Below are 20135 nucleotides of genomic sequence, written 5' to 3'. Positions count from 1 at the left end.
AAAATACTCACATTCAAATAGTCACAGTGAACAGTGGTTCCAACCCGACGCTTTTTCTTGGGAGGAAGTTGTTGTTTAGGGAACTTCAGAACCAGAGATTTTCTGCGTACTTCATCCGCACTGCAATCAGTAACATTGTCATAGTGTGTTATTTATAGTTCACAGAAATAAGGGTGTAAAGATGGCTCAGTGCTTAAGAGTACTTTCTACTTTAACAAAGAAGACCCTGGTTCACCTCTAAGCACCTAAACGGTAGCTCGAAACTACACAGTAACTCCAGTTCCAGTGGATCTGACAGCCTCTTCTGACTTTTGTGGGTGCCAGGCGCACACAATGGTTCACTTACATGTATGCAGGCAAAATACTCAAACACACAGAATATATCATATAACTCATATAATATAAACCATATAACATTTTCATATTTTTATATATGTGAGTACACTGTCACTGTCTTCAGACACACCAGAAGAGGGCACCAGATCCCATTACAGATGCTGTGAACCTATTTTTTTTTTTTTTGGTTCTTTTTTTTCGGAGCTGGGGATCGAACCCAGGGCCTTGCGCTTCCTAGGCAAGCATTCTACCACTGAGCTAAATCCCCAACCCCGCTGTGAACCTATTTTATAGAATTTTTGTGTGTGTGTTTGTGTGTGTGTGTGTGTGTGTGTGTTAATAATAGTATAGTAATTTTGAAACTATTTTATACTTCAAGTCAGAGAAAAGGGACAAATATATTGATATTAACATTCAGAAAAGGGGCTGGCTCAGTGGTTAAGAGCACTGCCTGCTCTTCCAGAGGTCCTGAGTTCAAATCCCAGCAACCACATGGTGGCTCACAACCATCTGTAATGGGATCTGATGCCCTCTTCTGGTGTGTCTGAGGACAGCTATAGTGTACTTATATGTAATAAAGAAATCTTTAAAAAAAAAAGAATCAGAAAAGGATGTGAATATGAAATGGGATGATAAGAATAATGTGAATTAAAGCATTAGTATGAAGTCACAATGTAAAATACACATATACTTACTAGTTCTATCCACTAAAAAAAAACAGAATCAAGGATAACCCAGTGCTAACAAACATATGCAACACCAAGATCTTGATTTCTTTTTCTGTTTGTTTTTTAAGATTTACTTTTTATTATTTTTATTTATGTGTAAGAAGTATATATAGTGGTATGTATAGTAAAGCCTTTATGTTTGGCCACTATAACCCAGCTTGGTTTATAATTTTTAAAATGGGAAAATCTTTAACATCTCCATTTTTAAAAATTTATTTATTTTTACTTTATGTATATTTTGTTTTGACTACATGTATGTCTGTGGGAGGGAGTCACATCCCCTGGAACAGATGGTTGTGAGCTGCCATGTGGATGCTAGGAATTAAACCTGGGTCCTTTAGAAAAACAGCCAGTGCTCTTAACTACTGAAGCATCTCTCCAGTCCCAAACATCTCCATTCACTAAATTCTAAGGGCAAGAAGATTGGGCATAAGTATACTTTGCTTTATAGTCTCTCATTTAATCTTAACTACCCTCATGTGCAAGGTATGGTGTTCCATGCCTATAATCCTAGCTATGTGGGAGGCTGAGAAAGAAAGATTCAGTTTGAGGTTAACATGGCTAATTTAGCAAAACCTTAAAAAAAAAGTGCAAGAATTTGAGAATGTAGCTCAGTGATAGAACACTTACTTTCCTACTGTGCCTACCAGTACCACAAAAACAAGCAAACCAAAACAGAACAAAAAACTACTCCAGTAAGGGTATTTGTATAAATATTAAGACTTATCGTGGCTTGGTGGCAAAAGCCTTTAATCCCAGCACTCCAGAGGAAGAGGCAGGAGGATCTCTGAGTTCACGGCCAGCCTGGTCTACAGAGTGAGTTCCAAGATAGTTAGGGTTATGTAGAATCTCTGTTTTGAAACAAAAGAAAACAAAACAAAACCAACCAAACAAAACCAGAAGAAAAATACTGAGTCAGAAAAAATAGTATGTACAAAGGCAAGTAGTAAGCCCCAATCATTAGGTTTTCATTACCAGCAAAAATTACTTGTGATAATTCAAAGTTCCTACAACCCCCAGTTCCACTTCAAAGAACAATCACACCACATTTAGCCCTGCCAGCCATAATCATCAACCTTGAACAGGTCTTTGCTACAGCACTCCCTGCCTGGTATCCCTTACCTCTCAATTAGCTGTTTTCCCAAAACGATCTTGGTCCCTTCGACCTTGATAAGTTCTTCATTATCATTGTGAATGACTGTCTTTTCCAGCTCTTCTTCCTGTTCCTCTGTCATTGCAACAGGATTAGAAGGTGGTGCATTTGTTTGATAATAAAGAGGGCAGAATTTATTTGTCCTCATGTGTCCAATTGCACCACATGCTCCACATTTTAGCTGCAACAAAAAAAGATATCGTGTTAAAGGTACACGGGGTGAAGTGTGTCAAAATGAAAAAAATATATATATACACACACACATACACACAGCAGGGGAGAAACAAAAACAGACATCATTGGGGATTGGGGGAGAAGTTGAGACAGGGTTTCCCTATGTAGCCCTGGCTGTCCTGGAACTCACTCTGTAGATTAGGCTAGCCTAAAACTCAGGGATCCACCCGCCTCTGTCTCCGCCTCCCGAGTCCTGGGATTAAAGGCATGTGCTACCATGCCTGGCTTAATATACTTACTTTTAAGTCAGGACGTTCCTTCATCTTTTTGGGCTTTTTCTCAGGAGGACCCTTCAGTTTCTCCTTTTCCTGGTTTCGTTTAAGTCTCCTCAGTTGCTCCTGAATCCTCCGCCGTTCTTTTCTCATCTCTTCTCGGTGTTGCTCATCAAAAAGGGCAAATTTTCGACTGAGTAACAGGGAAAAAAGACAAAACCACAAGCAGCTTAAGTCAAGGTGACTATCCTGAAAGCTACCATCTCAGAATATTAGTAATTTATCCAGGATGAAGTGAAATAAACTGTCTGCCATCTTCATCTTCTTTGTTAGTCAGTCCCCCACATGTATAGAATAACATTTCTCGATCTAAGTCCTGAATAATCATTAAGGTTTTGCTGTTGATTTTTGAGACAATGTTTTACAACCCAGACCGGTCTAGAACCTGAATCCCCCCTGCCAAAATCTCCCATTATAGGAGTAACTTTTGTATAAGATTTTTGCAGAGCCAAACTACCACAATCCAAATGTAGTAAACATGGTTATTTCTCTAGTGATATGGCTCTGTTCAAATCCAAACATCTAAAGACAAAAAGGCTTTAAATAATAGTAGATTTCTAGGGATAGTGGTGTATATTCCCATCACTATAACTCACATACACACTTCTCAATCACTATCAAACTCACATGAATTCTTCATCTTTTGTGGTCCGTATGCGTACATAAGCATCAATAACAGCTGCTTTTCGGACTGTCTCACAACGAACATATTCCTTCCCCTCCTCATCTCGAAATGTTCGATAAATCTTGAGACAGCGGCCAGTGGCAGAAGAGTTAAGGCTAGTCACCGAGGCTGTGTCATCATCTCTGTGGTTGTTTCCTCCTGCTGCCGAGCCTGCTGCTACAAGGTAAAAAACAATTTCCAAACATACCCTCTAACACTCAAATAGCCACTTCTTGGGGTTGAACAGAGATGTTCAACATACCACTAAACTACAATTCTACTAAAAACAAAGTTGCTACTAGCTGCAAGAACACCCTGATTTACTTTTTCCAGACTCCTTTTTAACCACTGCCCATTTCCATTTTACTAAATACAAATGTTCTAGAAATACCTCGGAGTATTGAGCTTCCTATTAGAGACAGAGAAGCAATAGTTAAGTACTGCTATTCCACTAAATAGCAGGGTGACAGAAAACTTCCAGCAGCAAATAGTTGATGAAAACATCCAAGCAAATACTCAAGAGGAAGGAATTAAGCCCAGTCTTAAGACCTACCTAACATATAATATGCTGCTAAAACCTTAATATGAATAGGTACCCCCTAGAGATCTTGTAGAAATGTAAGACTAAACTCAATAGGTATGGAGAGCTCAGGCTCGAGATGATTCTGCCTTTCTAACAAATGTCCATGTAATATAGATACTGTTCTAGGATCATATTAGCAAAGAACTGGAGGACTACAATGGTAAAAGAGTCACCTATCTTTACAAAGTAGCCAGAAACACAAAATTTTTCAAAGCTTCATAGAGATGGACAACAAAGATAAGACCAGTATGAATGAAAATGGTCATGCTAATGTTCATCCTCAGACTTCATCCTCTTTGTATCTATATTCATTGCCTGCTTGATGATATCTGTAATTGGAAGCATCATGGAGACCTTGTTATCCATCACCCTTATCATCAGCTTCTGAAACTTTTGGTGGATGGCTTTTAGTTCATTTTAGGATCTAAGACTTCTTTAAGAATCTTCTGCAAGCCATAGATCTTAGAATCTTATGCATACAACTTAGAGAGTTCAAAGACAATCTGGCAAATTCACCCAGAGATTCTGTACTTTATTTTTTTTTTTTCTTTTTCTTTTTTTTTTTTTTTATTAACTTGAGTATTTCTTATATACATTTCGAGTGTTATTCCCTTTCCCGGTTTCCGGGCAAACATCCCCCATGTACTTTATTTTTTAAAGATAGGGTCTTACTATGTAGCCATGGTTGGCCTGGAAGTCAAGAGCTTCCTTCCTCAGCCTCCCAAGTGTTAGGATTAAAAATATTTGCCACCATACCTAAGGTAGCCAGATACTTCAAAGATCAACAGAGTCAACCAACCTGGACCCTTGAGGCTCCCAAAGACTGAACCACCAACAAAAAAGTGAGCATGGACTGGATATAGGCCCCCCACACATATGTAGCAGATGTGCAGCTTGGTCTTTATGCGGGTCTCTCAACAAGTAGATCTGGGACCTGTCCCTGAATCTGTTGCCTGTCTGTGGATCCCATTCCCCTAACTGGGCCTCCTTGTCTTGCTTGCCTTAGTGGGAGAGGATGTGCCAGGGTAGGGTGATATCCAGAGGGGCCTCCGCTTTTTCAGAGAAGGGGAATGGGGAATGGGGGGATGAGCACCTGGTATTGGGATGAAAAGTGAGTGGATGGATGGATGGAAAAAGCCTGTTACTTTGGAGGATCAAAGCCTAGAAAGCTGATTTGATTTTATGTACAGTATTGGTAGCCTGGTTTAGGCAAATACCTGATACAGAAAAAGGAAGCAGTAATCTGGCAGCATCTATTCAATTTCTTCCCCACAGACTACAGTCATTTGTAGAAATCTTGCTATCTCATCTACAAATTTCTGTATATTCATTCCCTTTTTGGTCTTCAGCTTAGGCTCAGTTATAGTCTGCAGTTAGCCATGTTCCATTTTTGATCCTTCTCTTATCTGAGAAGTCCGCTCACCCAGTAGCATCCGCTGGAGTTCCTTTCGTTCCTGCTCCTCCCGTTCCCTGGACAGCTGAGAGCTTGTTTTCTTGTTCTGCAGCATATTCTCAATGTTTTTTCCCATTTCTTCAAAGTCACTGTCTTCAGCTGAGCTGCTGTCTGTGTCAGTTGATAAGACCTCTGTTGAAGACAAAACCCTAGCAAAAGAGGAAAAAAAGTTAAAGACGAGGGAAATACAAGTACACAAAGAAGAAGGACCAGAGAAGAAAACTGAGAAATCAACCTTAAAAAAGATACATGCAAGGGGTTGGGGATTTAGCTCAGTGGTAGAGCACTTGCCTAGCAAGCGCAAGGCCCTGGGTTCGGTCCCCAGCTCCGAAAAAAAAAGAAAAAAAAAAAGATACATGCTGAATCCACAGACACGAAACCCATAACAGAAAAACTACATCTTGCTAGACATTTCACAAATTTGCAAAATTGCAGTAATTTTTTTTCAGAATTCCTGGAGAAAAGCTGAGAAAACAGCACACAGGTCATTTTCATTTATTTTCCTGAAAGAGACTCTCACTGTTTGTTTCTCTTCTGCCCCTAGGTATGCCTTGAATTGTTTAGTCCTCTTGCCTCAGCCTCCCAAGCAATGCTCAGCTCTCTAGTACACCACAACATTTAGATTCATGGATCATTACAATAGCACACTATTATTCTTTCGTAAGTCACTATAAGAAAAAATATAGCCATTACCACACTTAAAACTATTAGGCCAGCTCTAGTAAGTCATAAGAACTGTTACAGAACTAAGTGCTCAAGCTTAGCAGTCTATGATATTCAAAGCCTTTGCTTAATTGAAAACAGCAGGTTCAACAGTTTTGGTGGTACATGCTTATAATCCCAGCACTTGGGAGGCAAAGACAAGCCAAAGGCTTGAAACTCATATAGGCTACATTGCAAGACCCTGTCTTAGAAAAAAGAGCATTAAAAAAGAGTTGTGCATGGTGGTATGTGCCTTTAATCCTAGCACACAGGAAGCAAAAAGGCAGGTTATAGGTTCAGTGCTGAAGGATATTTGATCACACTGTGAACCCCACGATTGTGTTATAGTGTAGCTCGGCCTTTAGCACACACCTTTAGTCCCAAACAATAAAGATAAAGTTACTTGGTAGAAGGCACCCATGTTTGAAAGTGATATCTAATTGAGTGGCAGACAAAGTGACAAATCGGAGAAAGATCTGAAAGAATAGGATATGACCAACTCCCATGAAAAGAGAGGAAAGGGAAGCTACTTAAGGGGCTGTGAGAAAGGAAGGAGGCATTTTATCTGGGAGAGTTTTACAGAGACAGGTTGAAGATACACAGGTAAAGATAGACATGGCAAAGAATAAGAAGATTAGAACATACTGCCAAAGTTAGTATGAGGCCAAGCAGAGTAATTCAGGAGAGGCCAAGAGAGAGAAGCCAGATTGAATCAGTCAGCTTGGAGAAGAGTTTAAGTCAGAACAGCTGAGTTGAACTAGCAAGTGAGAGCTCAGAACTAGAAAGGGTGAACTCGTTCAGCTAGGTAGGATTGTAAAGAGGCTAGAAGGCCTGGGTTAGCAGACTGAAGCAATAAACTTCTGAGACAATAATTCCATCAGGTAAATAAAAGATACTTTTACAATTCAGGGCCAGCTGGGTGTCCATGGTGAGTTCAAGGCCAGCCAGAGTTCCACAGTAAAACCTTGTCTTCAAAAACAGGCCTAGGTACTCTAGCAGTATTATTACAGACAGTGCCTGATATTCCAGATACCCTACCACCTAATTACATTTTTTTAGGTGACATCCTCTTCATTTGCAATATCTGGTAGAGCATGGATACCTGTGGCCCAGCATATAGGAGATGGATACAGGAGGACTATCAAAAGTTTGAGGCCAGTGTACCCCCACATAGCAAGTTCAAGATTAGCAGGGCTACCTCATTCCAAAATACAAAAATAATATCTGAGTGCTGGAGACAGAGTTTAATGATAAAGTATTAGTCTTGCATGTCCAAGACCACTAGTTCAAAATAAAACATGTCCAGGAAACCTTCCTATTCTAGCTTAAACTTTCTACAGTACTGAGTCAACATACTTGTTCTGTAGGTCAAAGATGCGCTGACATTCCTCTTTGTAACGTTCTTGATGCTCAGCCACAGAAAACCTTGATCCACGAGCAAATTTACTCATGGGCCCCTCTCCGGAACGAGCCTGTTCTGTTGACATTGTGCGTACCACATCAATAACTTCCCAGCGGGACAACTTTTTAATCTGAGAGAAACACAGAACTATATATATAACACATTCAAGGATGTTAAAGGACAAAACAGGGCCATAATTAGAAACATAGGGGAAAAAAACCAAAGCCTAAAAAAAATTTAGAAAGTTTTGGTAACGTATTTAGGACCTATCACGATCTACACCATATAAAAACCCCAAATGGTTCTTTGCAACACCTTCCTACCTGTTCTATCTGCATACAAAGCCTCTTATTACGAATCTTCCTCTTCTAAACCTACCTCTTCCTCAGGCACACCAAATTTACGAAGAAGTTGCTTGGCATTTTTCAAAGATAGGCGACGAAGGTCTGCATCTGTTCCTGTGACTGTTTTCTTCACTGGCTGAGGCTCCTTATCATCCTGTGTCAAACAGAAACAAGTAAGAATCTGAGCTGACCTCCTAACAGTAAGCTTTGATGCCATTCTGGAAAATGAAGCATTTCCATGCCCTCCACTCTTCATTTCTACTTCTCAAACCTCATTCCTTCCTTGATTTCTAGACTCTCACCTTCTGCTGTGTTGGTTTGTTTGGAATCTTCACATAGGAGAACCCTTCACCACAACCTGTAGGATCTGCTACTCCAGTCACCTCCAGGAGACATTTGCCCTTCATGGCAGCAATGAAAGCCCTTGTAGTATTCCAAGGAGCAGTACGAACCTGAGATAAAGGAAAGGATTCTCAGGGTTGTGGGAAACAATGTTCCATACCTACTACCTAAAAAGATTTTCAGGATTCTTAAATTATCAATGTAAATATAGTGGCTATCCAATTATCGGCTCTTTTCTATGGTACTTATATCATGATATTAAATAGAGACTCAGAGTGTAATCAGGATAGGGAATATGAGGAAATGATGTTCTTCAGTCCATTATCCATATAGGACAGTGTAGTGTTGTACCCACACTCATAATGCTCATAGTTAGAAGGACAATTGCATTTGATTGTAATTCAGATGGCTTCCTTATTCTGATTTTTTATAATAGGGTCTCTAGCCCAGGTTGGCCTGAAACTCCCTCAGGAGGAAAGCTTATCCTTAAATATCTGATCTCCCTGCTTTGAGAGTGATGGGATTACAGATGTGTGCCATCTTGCTAGCCCAAAACCTTCCTTTTAAAAGAGATAATGGGCTGGAGAGATGGCTCAGTGGTTAGGAGCACCGACTGCTCTTCCTGAGGTCCTGAGTTCAAATCCCAGCAACCACATGGTGGCTCACAACCATCTGAAATGAGATCTGATGCCCTCTTCTGGTGTGTCTGAAGATAGCAACAATGTAATCATAATATATAATAAATAAATAAAATATTTAAAAAAAATAAAAGAGATAACGAGAAGCACTGATTAAAAAAGAGTGTTGAGGGGCTGGGGATTTAGCTCAGTGGTAGAGCGCTTGCCTAGCAAGCACAAGGCCCTGGGTTCGGTCCCCAGCTCCGAAAAAAAAGAAAAAAAAGAAAAAGAAAAAAAGAGTGTTGAGAGCCAGAGATGGCTCAGTGACTAAAAGCATTTGGTGTACAATAACAAGGACTAGAAATTGGATCCAAGCACCCACATAAGAAGCCCCATGTTCACAAACACCTGAAACTTCAGCTCTAAGGGATCTATGTGATCCCCTCTTTTGTATTCTGTACAGAAGCACACACATACATACACTAATAAATAAATCTTTAAAAGTTTTCTTTGAATTAAGAAAAAGTACAGAGCTGGGTATGGTGGTGGCACACCTTTAATCCAAGCACTTGGGAAGCAGAGGCAGAGAGATCTCTGTGAGTTCTAGGCCAGCCTGGTCTACGTCTAAGTTCCAGAAAACAGCAAGGATGACATAAAGCAAACCCCTGCTGAAAGAAGGGAGGGAGGGAGGGAAGAGAAGAAGGAAGGAAAGAAGGAAGGAAGAGGGAGAAGGGGGAAAGGAGAAAAATAAAGAAAAGGGAAGAAAAATATAATGCAAGCTGGAGATAAGGTTCAGACGTTAAGAAACTTACTGCTTTCAGAAGGCCTGGGTTCAGTTACAAATGCCCACATAAGGGCTGGAGAGATGGCTCAGCGGTTAAGAGCACTGACTGTTCTTCCAGAGGTCCTGAGTTCAATTCCCAGCAACCACATGGTGGCTCACAACCATCTGTAATAAAGTCTGATACCCTTTTCTAGTGTGTCTGAAGACAGCTACAGTGTATCCATATACATTAAATAAATAAATCTTTAAAAAAAAAAAAAACAAATGCCCACATAAGGTAGCTTACAACTAGCTACCTGTAAAAGTCCACCTACAGAGAGATCCAATGTTGCTAATCTTCAACAGGCACCTACACTCACCTACTTTAAAAAAAAAAGATTTATCTTATATATGTGAGTACACTGTTACTCTCTTCAGAGACAACAGAATAGGGCATCAGATTCCATTACAGACATTACAGATGGTTGTGAGCCACCATGGGGTTGCTGGGAAATTGAACTCAGGATCTTTGGAAGAGCAGTCAGTGTTCTTAACTGCTGAGCCATCTCTCCAGTCCCAACATTCACCTACTTATGTGCACATACCCACACACAGACATATAATTAACAATAAAAAATCTATAAGCTGGGCAGCGGTGGTATACTCCTTTAATCCCAGCACTCAGGAAGCAGAGAGGCAGGCAAAGCTCTGAGTTCCAGGCCAGCCAGGTCTACAGGGTGAGTTTCAGGACAGCCAAGGCTACACAGAGAAACACTGTCTCAAAAACAAGCTAACCAAACCAAACAAACAAACAAATAAGAGTTACTGCGCATGTTGGTATGTCTGTACTTTCAACACTTGGGAGACAGAGGTAGGAAGATTTAAAATTCTAGGCTAGACTGGGTTACTAGCAACATTCTGTCTCAGAAAAAAAAAGTAAAATCTTACTTCATCATCAATCTTCATCTGGAAATCTTCTTCATTTTCTTCCTCAGGAGCAAAAAAGGACTTCTCTCCATAGCCAGCATCCTAAAGGAAGACAATTCTATGCATAAATATGGTCAAATGAACAAAACATAAGTTTTTTTTCCAAAAACAGTTTTTCTGAATAACAAATATAAACTACCAAAAAATATTCTGCACAGAAAATAGATTCTGTAATTTTTAATGTATATATTACTGTTGAGCAGCCTTGATAACTTTGAACTACTAGAAGACAGACCAAATTCCAAGGAATTTGCTGCTTTAGTTCAGAGGCAAAATTCTTGCTTAACATGTGCATGGTCCTAGATACAAACAAGTTTTTTTTTCCTAGAATCTTTTAAAAAATTAATTTATTTTTTATCGTATGTGCATCGGTGTTTGTCCTGCATGTATGCCCTGTGTGAAGGCATCAAATCCCTGGAACAGTAATTGTGAGCTGCCATGTGGGTGCTGGGAACCCACGTCCTTTGGAGAAGCAGTCAGTGCTCTTAACCATTGAGCCATCCCTACATTCCCCACACAAAAAAGTTTTCAAGGAACTTATGTGGACATGTAGATAGCTTAGGGCACGTTTTCTTTTTTTTTTTTTCTCTTCATCTGTGACTCCAGTCAGACAGGATCCAAAGAGGAAGTGCAGTTTTCCTCTCTGGGTTTTATGGAGACTTCCTTTATCCTTCTGTGTTAGCCTCTTAAAGTACTGCAACAACCTTAAAAGGGCACATGAAAGGGCATAGGGCACATTTTCAAACCAAACAGTCTAAAGTAAAGATAAAGAGAAATTCTAACTATGGAATTTTCTGTTTTGGCCTTTGTGGTGGTTTGGATGAAAACGACCTCCATAAGCACACAGGGAGTGGCACTATTAGATGTGGCTGTATTAGAGGTGTGGCCTTGTTGGAGAAAATGAGTCAGTGGAAGTGGGCTTTGAGGTCTCAAATGCTGAAGCCAACCCCAGTGTCATGCTGTCTTCCTATTGTCTGCCAACCTGGATATAGAACTTCCGGCTACCTCTTTAGCGCCTGTATGCCACCATGCTTCCTGCCATGATGACAACGGACTAAACCTCTGAACTGTAAGTCAGCCCCAATTACTCATTGTCCTTTATAAATGTTTCCATGGTCATGGTATCCCTGCAGAGCAGCAGAAGCCCTAAGACAGCCTTCCTTATGTGCGTGCATCTCTAAACCATACTTTCAGCTATCACCTCTGCCTACCTGGAAATCTATAAAGGCCTTTCCCTGCTTGTTTTCCACAACAGTTATCACTCAAATGTGCTATCATTTTCAAAGCAAGGCAGTATGATTTAAGTCCCTCACAGGGCCTCACATTGCCATTTAGGTACATTTAGCTTTCCTTAGAATCCATTAACACACAGGAAGTACCTAATACAGTTTAATAATAGTAACTATCATCTCTACAGTACTCTTCTTTCTTTAAGAAAAGAAATATAGACATAAGCAGTGCCTAACAAGAAGAGGTTTACCTTTAGTCTCTGTTCTGCAGCTATCATGCTATAATAAGCACAGCACTGTTCTGGAGAGACCATAGCTCTGATCTCCTCTTCCGTTGGTAAACGAAAATCAGACTTCAGCACCCACCAGTTTGAATCCATCCCTGGAAAAGATTCAGGGAAAACTGTTCTGAATTCTAAAGACCCCAAAATAACAGTATAGTTAACTGACACTGAAACAAGAAATGCCCTAGATATGACACTGCTGCCAGGTTTCTTACATCTTTCTTTTTTTAAAAGATTTATTTTATTTATTATATATAAGTACACTATAGCTGTCTTCAGACACACCAGAAGAGGGCATCAGAACCCATTACAGTTGGTTATGAGCCGCCATGTGTTGCTGGAAATTTAACTCAGGACCTCTAGAAGAGCAGCCAGTGCTCTTAACTGCTAAGTCATCTCTGCAGCCCAGTTTCTCACATCTTAAGACATGCAAATACTCACGTGGACTATACTAGCAACCAATTATCATCAAATTATCAAAGTCTCTAGTTACAAGGTTTAGTACCTTCTCCTTTTAACAGACATCAATTTATATTCTATTAGCTATGATTTCTTTTAACTGAATGTCATTAATTCTTTTTTTTTTTTTTTTTGGTTCTTTTTTTCGGAGCTGGGGACTGAACCCAGGGCCTTGCGCTTCCTAGGCAAGTGCTCTACCACTGAGCTAAATCCCCAGCCCCGTCATTAATTCTTTAGGATTATGAGAGCATCAGAGAAGACAAGAAGTCACACTGATGACCTGTACGTTTGAAGTCAGCACAGAGCTTTAGCCTCTTCCGGATGCTGCTTTCTGAATGTGAAGGAAAGGCTTTCTTTATATCTTCCATCCGTATCCTCCGTGGCCTATCTTTACTCTTCCAAAAGAGCCGGTAAATAAAAACCTGTCCAATAAGCCAAATACATTTTATTATATAAAGGATAAAAACCCTCACCAGGGTGCCTTCTCCAACTCAAATATGTTTTCATCTATTAGCATGTGCATCTTAGCCCAACTCCCATACTCCCACCTTACCTGCAGAAAGTCTCTGATGTGTGTATTGGCCCTTTTGGAATTAGGACCAGGAACTTCAAACAAGGGACACTGCTGGCCCACAACAAAAATATCCACCAATTCTCGAATATAGTAACCCTGCCTTGTGCGAATGATCAGGAAGTCAGACTCTGGCATCTTATGAAGATAAATTGGAGCACGAAAAAGGTTGTTTTCAAATGCCTAATGAAGGTAAACCACAGAAGTTATTTACAGAGATTCCACAAAAAATTTAGTCAATGATTAAAAATGGAAAAGCTTACTTTGATCTATATGCATTAGCTCTAAAGTCTGTTAAGATGAGCAAAATATGGAATATCAAAGTTTTTTTTTTTTTTAGTTTTTTTAATGCACTGTCTTTTAGAACCTAACAGATAAAAAGGAAGAAAAACTTTTAAAATATAGTCAGGAATGGTAGTGTGTGCTTATAATCCCAGCATTCCAGAGGCTGAGGCAGGAGAATCAAAGCCATCCATGGCTACACAGTGAGTTCCAGGCCATCCTGAGCTATGGCGGGAAACTGTCTCTCAAAAAAAATTGAGTCAAAGCTTGATATAGTAACATATTCTGTAATTCTAGCCCTTGTTAGAAACAGGAAGATTAGGATTCAAGATCAGCCTTGACTACACAGTGAATCTGAGGCCAGCCTGACTATTTGAGGACTCTCCCTCTCCCACAAAAAGAAAAAAAAAATGGGGCTGGGTGATGGTTCAGCAGGTAAAGTGCTTATTGCACAAGCATGAAGACCAGCACTCACATAAAAAGCTGAGCACAGAGGTATATGCCTATAATCCCAGTGGTAGCAAGGAATGGAATAGTGGGGACAAGACGACCCTATAAAGCCTGCCGTACAACTCTTCTATGCAAAACTGCACTCCAAGATCTATGAGAGGCAGATGGTATCTCAAGAATAAGCAGCAAGTAATAGAAGGAGACAACTGACAATGATCTCTGGCTTCCATACATGGATATAAAATATGTACATATACACACAAACTAATTAACTAGCTAACTAATTAATTAGTGGTATTGGAGGAAAAAGTATTGGACACATAAGTTCCAGCACTTGAAAAGCAGAAGTGGGCTGGAGAGATGACTCAGTGGTTAAGAGCACTGACTGCTCTTCCAGAGGTCCCGAGTTCAATTCCTAGCAACCACATGGTGGCTCACAACCATTTGTAGTGAGATCTGGTGCCCTCTTCTGTGTGTCTGACGACAGCGACAGTGGATTCACATACATAAAATCAATAAATTTTAAAGGAAATACAAAGAAAAGCAGAAGCAAGGGGATCAAGAGTTCAAGGCCATCCTTGACCACAAAGCAAATTTGAAGGCAACAGAGGCTATATGAAAGAGACCTTGACTCAAAAGAAGAAGTGAAGACAGGTGGGTGTCGGAGCACCCTCATAGAAGCAGGGGGAGGGGAGATGGGATAGTGGGGAACCAGGAAAGGAGATAAAATTTGAAACGTAAATACATAAAATATCCAAGGGAAAAAAAGAAAAAAAGAAGTGAAAAAAATTATACAGTTTAAATTCAGAAGAAATAACCTTTGCCAGTCACTGTATGAAGTCATAAAAGTCAAAGTTTCTGAGCTTAAGTTTCCTTAGCTGTAAAATGCAGGATATTTAAAATGCCTATACTTCATAGGACTATTATGAAAAGTTTTAAAAATACAATAATATATTCTTAACCTGCAGTTTCACTTACAAGAGGTGATGACAAAATAATTTAGGGGAATAAGGTCTCACAGAAGCCCAGGGAGGCATCTTTCCTGTATCACTCAAACTGTTGAGTACTAGGATTATAGGCATGTACCATCATACCTGGCTTCAGAATATTTTTTACAAATTAGTTAATTAATTATAAATGAAACAAAAACAATGAAGCAAAGTATGCTAAGGGGACAGAATAAACAAAAACATAGGAGAGCAGAGGATGTAAATATTTGAGATAGAAGCAGAAGCTAGATAGGAAATCAACTATTACAAGCTTTGAATCTAAAGAAAAGTAACCACCACCACCAAAAAGTCCTAAGAGTCAGAGAGATGGCTAAGCAGTTAAGCAATTGCTGCTCTATTCTAAGGTCTGGAGTTCTAATTAATCTTAGCCTCCACATCTGACAGCTAACAAATACCCATAACTTTAGATAAAGAATCAGAAACATCCTCTTCTGCCTCCACAGGTGAACTCACAGGTGTGTACTCTTTTGTTGTTTTGTTATTAAGACAGGGGTTCTCTGTGTAACAGCCCTGGAAGTCACAAATTTTAGACCAGGCTGGTCTTGAATTCTGAGATCTACCTGCCTCTGCCTCCTAAATGCTGGGATTAAACACATGAGCCACCACTGCCTAGCTTAAAATAAATTGTTTAAGATTCCTAATAATGGGGGTTGGGGATTTAGCTCAGTGGTAGAGCGCTTGCCTAGCAAGTGCAAGGCCCTGGGTTCGGTCCCCAGCTCCAAAAAAAAAAAAAAAAAAAGGAAAAAAAAAAGATTCCTAATAATGGATGTTGTAGCGATAGCTCAGTGGTTAAGAGCACTTGCTGATTTTCCAGAGGTCCCAAGTTTAATTTCCAATACACACTGGGAGTTCACAACTGTCTATAACTCCAATTCCAGGGGATCTGACACCCTCACACAGATGTAACAACAATACACAGAAAAAGTAAAAACTCAATTAAATCAGTTTTTAAAAACTCTAATGACACTAAAAAGAAAGATTTCTACACTGGTGGAAAAATTAAATTCTTTGGTTGAGGGGCTTGAGATACAGTTTCTCTATGTAGCCCTGGCCATCCTGAAAGTAGCTCTGTAGATCAGGGTGGCCTGAAAATCAGTGATCCGTCTGCCTCTTTTGCTTCTTATATTCTGGGACTTAAATGTGTGCCATGTCTAGGCTAAGAAATTAAATTCTCAACATTTACTGTAGATAAAATAACAAAAGATAGTAAATATTTCTTAAAACTTTAAGTACTTTATTTATTTATTTATTTATTTATTTATAGACAAAGACAGAGACAGACAGAGAGACAGAGAGTGAGTGAGTGAGTGAGTATGTGCACATTTGTGGGCACGTGTGTGTTACGGGGTACTCATAGAACTTAAGAGGACAACCTGCATGAGTCAATTCTCTTTCTATCATGTATATCCTGGTGTGTCCTGGTACTTTATCACAAAAAATAGAAATCCTAAGATAGAAACTTGCACAGGATCATGAGATATTGCTGTTAAATAATGATTGTGGTTTTTGGAGGACTGTAAAAGGAGTTTGGAAAATTAAACTGGGGAAGCCATTGAGTCTAATCAGCTGTTCTATGGAAACATTGAAGATAATGCTTCAAACAGTGCAGATGATGGAGACATGGCTTGTGACATTTTAGACAGAAGTGTGGGAGTTCCTCAAAGACTATCAGAGCCATTTGTGTGATATTTTGAACGAAGAACCACAAAATTCAAACATCCTGCTAACCCCTGCATGCACATGTACATGTATCCACACACTCATGTGATCATACACATGTGCATGTATAAACACTCATGACAAAAATAAGTTGGGCATGATAGTGGTATACACCTATAATCACTGCACTTGGTAAGCAGTGTAAAGAAGATGAGGAAGGAGTTCAAGGCCCCTCTGTGCTACATGAGACTTCCATTTCAAAGGGAAGAATTAAAAAACAAAAAGAGCTATCAAGACACGCCTGGGAAACTAGAGGAGACTACTCTCTGCCCAAAATTCTGACTCTAGAGGAAAACACCTAGTGCCATCTGGGCCCCCTATGCACAGGGACCCAGGAGAAGTAGGGGCAGGCCCTTCTGGTTGCTGCCCTCACAGACAGCTGAAATCTAGCGCTAAGGAGTGACTTCAGGCCCGAGACCGGAGGTAAGACCAACTTTTCTGCTCCAAGTGACCTGCCTGGTGGGCTCAGGACACACAAAGGCAAAATTCCTCTGGGAATGCACACTTCCAGTTTCTAGCTGGCGCCCGAACCCCACTGATCCCGGCCCACAGCTCCCTGCTCCCAAACCCCGTGGGAGAGAGAGCTGATCAGTCAGAAGTGTGGACAATCCTGAGACTGCAGGGTAGGAGAGACCGCCAGTACTGTCCACCCTTGCCCACATCCCTGGCCCAAGAGGAAACTATATAGGGCGTCTGGGAACAGGAAGATAGGGATACTCAAGCGGCAGGTACCCTGTGGTTCAGACACTGCGCTCCCTGCACCCAAATCCCATGAGAGGGAGAGCTAGACCTTCAGAGGGGCAGACACACCTGGGAAACCAGAGGAGACTACTCTCTGCCCACATTTCTGACTCTAGAGGAAAATGCCTAGTGCCACCTGGGCCCCGTGTGCACAGGGACCCAGGAGAAGTAGGGGCAGGCCCTTCTGGTTCACGTCCAAAGGGACAGCTGAAATCCAGTAGACAGAAAAGACTACACGCCTGAGAGCGGAATACTCTGTTCCCATAACTGGCTGAAAGAAAACAGGAAAACAGGTCTACAGCACTCCTGACACACAGGCTTATAGGATGGTCAAGCTACTGTCAGAAATAGCAAAACGAGGTAACACCAGAGACAACCTGATGGCGAGAGACAAGCACAGGAACCCAAGCAACAGAAACCAAGACTACATGGCATAATCAGAGCCCAATTCTCCCACCAAAGCAAACACTGAATATCCAAACACACCAGAAAAGCAAGATCTAGATTCAAAATCACATTTTATCATGATGATGGAGGACTTTAAGAAGGTCATAAATAACTCCCTTAAGGAAATACAGGACAACACAAGTAAACAACTAGAAGCCATGGGGTTGGGGATTTAGCTCAGTGGTAGAGCGCTTGCCTAGGAAGCGCAAGGCCCTGGGTTCGGTCCCCAGCTCCGAAAAAAAAAAACAACTAGAAGCCTTTAAAGAGGAAACACAAAAACCCTTAAAGAATTACAGGAAAACACAACCAAACAGGAGAAGGAAATGAACAAAACCGTCCAGGAGTTAAAAAATGGAAATAGAAACAATAAAGAAAGCACAAAGGGAGAGAACCCTGGAGACAGAAAACCAAAGGAAGAGACAAGGAGTCACAGATGCAAGCATCACCAACAGAATACAAGAGATGGAAGAGAGAATCTCAGGAGCAGAAGATTCCATAGAAATCATCGACTCAACTGTCAAAGATAATGTAAAGCGGAAAAAGCTACTAGCCCAAAACATACAGGAAATCCAGGACTCAATGAGAAGATCAAACCTAAGGACAGTAGGTATAGAAGAGAGTGAAGACTCCCAACTCAAAGGACCAGTAAATATCTTCAACAAAATCATAGAAGAAAACTTCCCTAACCTAAAGAAAGAGATGCCCATAAACATAAAAGCAGCCTACAGAACTCCAAATAGATTGGACCAGAAAAGAAACTCCTCTTGTCACATAATAGTCAAGACATCAAATGCACAAAACAAAGAAAGATTATTAAAAGCAGTAAGGGAAAAAGGTCAAGTAACATATAAAGGCAGACCTATCAGAATTACACCAGACTTCTCACCAGAGACCGTGAAAGCCAGAAGATCCTGGACAGATGTCATACAGACTCTAAGAGAACACAAATGCCAGCCCAGGTTACTGTATCCAGCAAAACTCTCAATTAACATAGATGGAGAAACCAAGATATTCCATGACAAAACCAAATTTACACAGTACCTTTCTATAAATCCAGCCCTACGAAGGATAATAAATGGTAAAGCCCAACACAAGGAGGCACGCTACACCCTAGAAAAAGCAAGAAACTAATCATTTTGCAACAAAACAAAGAGAAGACAAGCACAAAAAATAATTTCGTCTCCAAATACGAAGATAACAGGAAGCCTCAATCACTATTCCTTAATATCTCTCAACATCAATGGACTCAATTCCCCGATAAAAAGACACAGATTAAAAAACTGGATACGTAATGAGGACCCAGGATTTTGCTACCTACAGGAAACACACCTCAGAGACAAAGACAGACACTACCTCAGAGTAAAAGGCTGGAAAACAACTTTCCAAGCAAATGGTCTGAAGAAGCAAGCTGGAGTAGCCATTCTAATATCGAATAAAATCGATTTTCAATCAAAAGTCATCAAAAAAGATAAGGAAAGACACTTCATATTCATCAAAAGAAAAATCCATGAAGATGAACTCTCAATCCTAAATATCTATGCTCCAAATACAAGGGCACCTATATACATAAAAGAAACCTTACTAGAGCTCAAAGCACACATTGCACCTCACACAATAATAGTAGGAGATTTCAACACACCACTCTCATCAATGGACAGATCATGGAAACAGAAATTAAACTGAGACATAGACAGACTAATACAAATTATGAACCAAATGGACTTAACAGATATTTATAGAACATTCTATCCTAAAACAAAAGAATATAACTTCTTTTCACCACCTCATGGTACTTTCTCCAAAATTGACCATATAATCAGGCACAAAACAGGCCTCAACAGACATAGAAAGATAGAAATAATCCCATGCGTCCTATCAGACCACCACGGGCTAAAGCTGGTCTTCAATAACAGTAAGAAAAGAACGCCCACATATACATGGAAGTTGAACAATGCTCTACTCAATGATAACCAGGTCAAGGAAGAAATAAAGAAAGAAATTAAAGACTTCTTAGAATTTAATGAAAACGAAGGTACAACATACCCAAACTTATGGGACACAATGAAAGCTGTGCTAAGAGGAAAACTCATAGCTCTAAGTGCCTGCAGAAAGAAACAGGAGAGAGCATAGATCAGGAGCTTGACAGCACACCTAAAAGTTCTAGAATTAAAAGAAGGAAATATACCCAGGAGGAGTAGAAGGCAGGAAATAATCAAACTCAGAGCTGAAATCAACCAAGTAGAAACAAAAAGGACTATACAAAGAATAAACAGAACCAAAAGCTGGTTCTTTGAGAAAATAAAAAAGATAGATAAACTCTTAGCAGACTAACCAGAGGACACAGAGAGTGTGTACAAATTAAG

General features: G+C 40.2%; 1 protein-coding gene and 1 non-coding gene across 8 annotated transcripts in view; both read right to left on the bottom strand.

The window, feature by feature from the left end:
- Nucleotides 1-20135, bottom strand: part of Taf1 (TATA-box binding protein associated factor 1) — a 75559-nt gene that overhangs the window by 33619 nt on the left and 21805 nt on the right. For 5 of the 7 annotated variants that reach the window (XR_015646289.1, NM_001191723.1, XM_087599933.1 and 2 more), the window contains exons 15-26: nt 13106-13306; nt 12833-12974; nt 12061-12191; nt 10542-10622; nt 8174-8323; nt 7906-8025; nt 7482-7657; nt 5394-5572; nt 3351-3564; nt 2691-2856; nt 2187-2398; nt 12-120 (exon numbers count right to left, since the gene is read on the bottom strand). Coding sequence is in view for 6 of the 7 variants with exons in the window: in NM_001191723.1 (NP_001178652.1) it covers nt 12-120; nt 2187-2398; nt 2691-2856; nt 3351-3564; nt 5394-5572; nt 7482-7657; nt 7906-8025; nt 8174-8323; nt 10542-10622; nt 12061-12191; nt 12833-12974; nt 13106-13306 (1881 nt within the window). In the remaining variant the exon portion in view is untranslated. The remainder of the gene's footprint in view (nt 1-11; nt 121-2186; nt 2399-2690; nt 2857-3350; nt 3565-5393; nt 5573-7481; nt 7658-7905; nt 8026-8173; nt 8324-10541; nt 10623-12060; nt 12192-12832; nt 12975-13105; nt 13307-20135) is intronic. The other 2 variants (XM_087599934.1, XM_087599936.1) reach the window with 1 other exon arrangement.
- Nucleotides 11173-11297, bottom strand: LOC120099518 (small nucleolar RNA SNORA26). Its single transcript, XR_015647200.1, has one exon. It is a non-coding gene; the product is annotated as a small nucleolar RNA SNORA26 (small nucleolar RNA).

Source organism: Rattus norvegicus, chromosome X (assembly GCF_021556685.1).
Source record: "Rattus norvegicus strain SHRSP/BbbUtx chromosome X, alternate assembly SHRSP_T2T, whole genome shotgun sequence".
Lineage (NCBI taxonomy): Eukaryota > Metazoa > Chordata > Mammalia > Rodentia > Muridae > Rattus > Rattus norvegicus.
The sequence above is the reverse complement of the archived record's forward strand: the minus strand, read 5'-3'. Positions and strand labels throughout refer to the sequence as shown.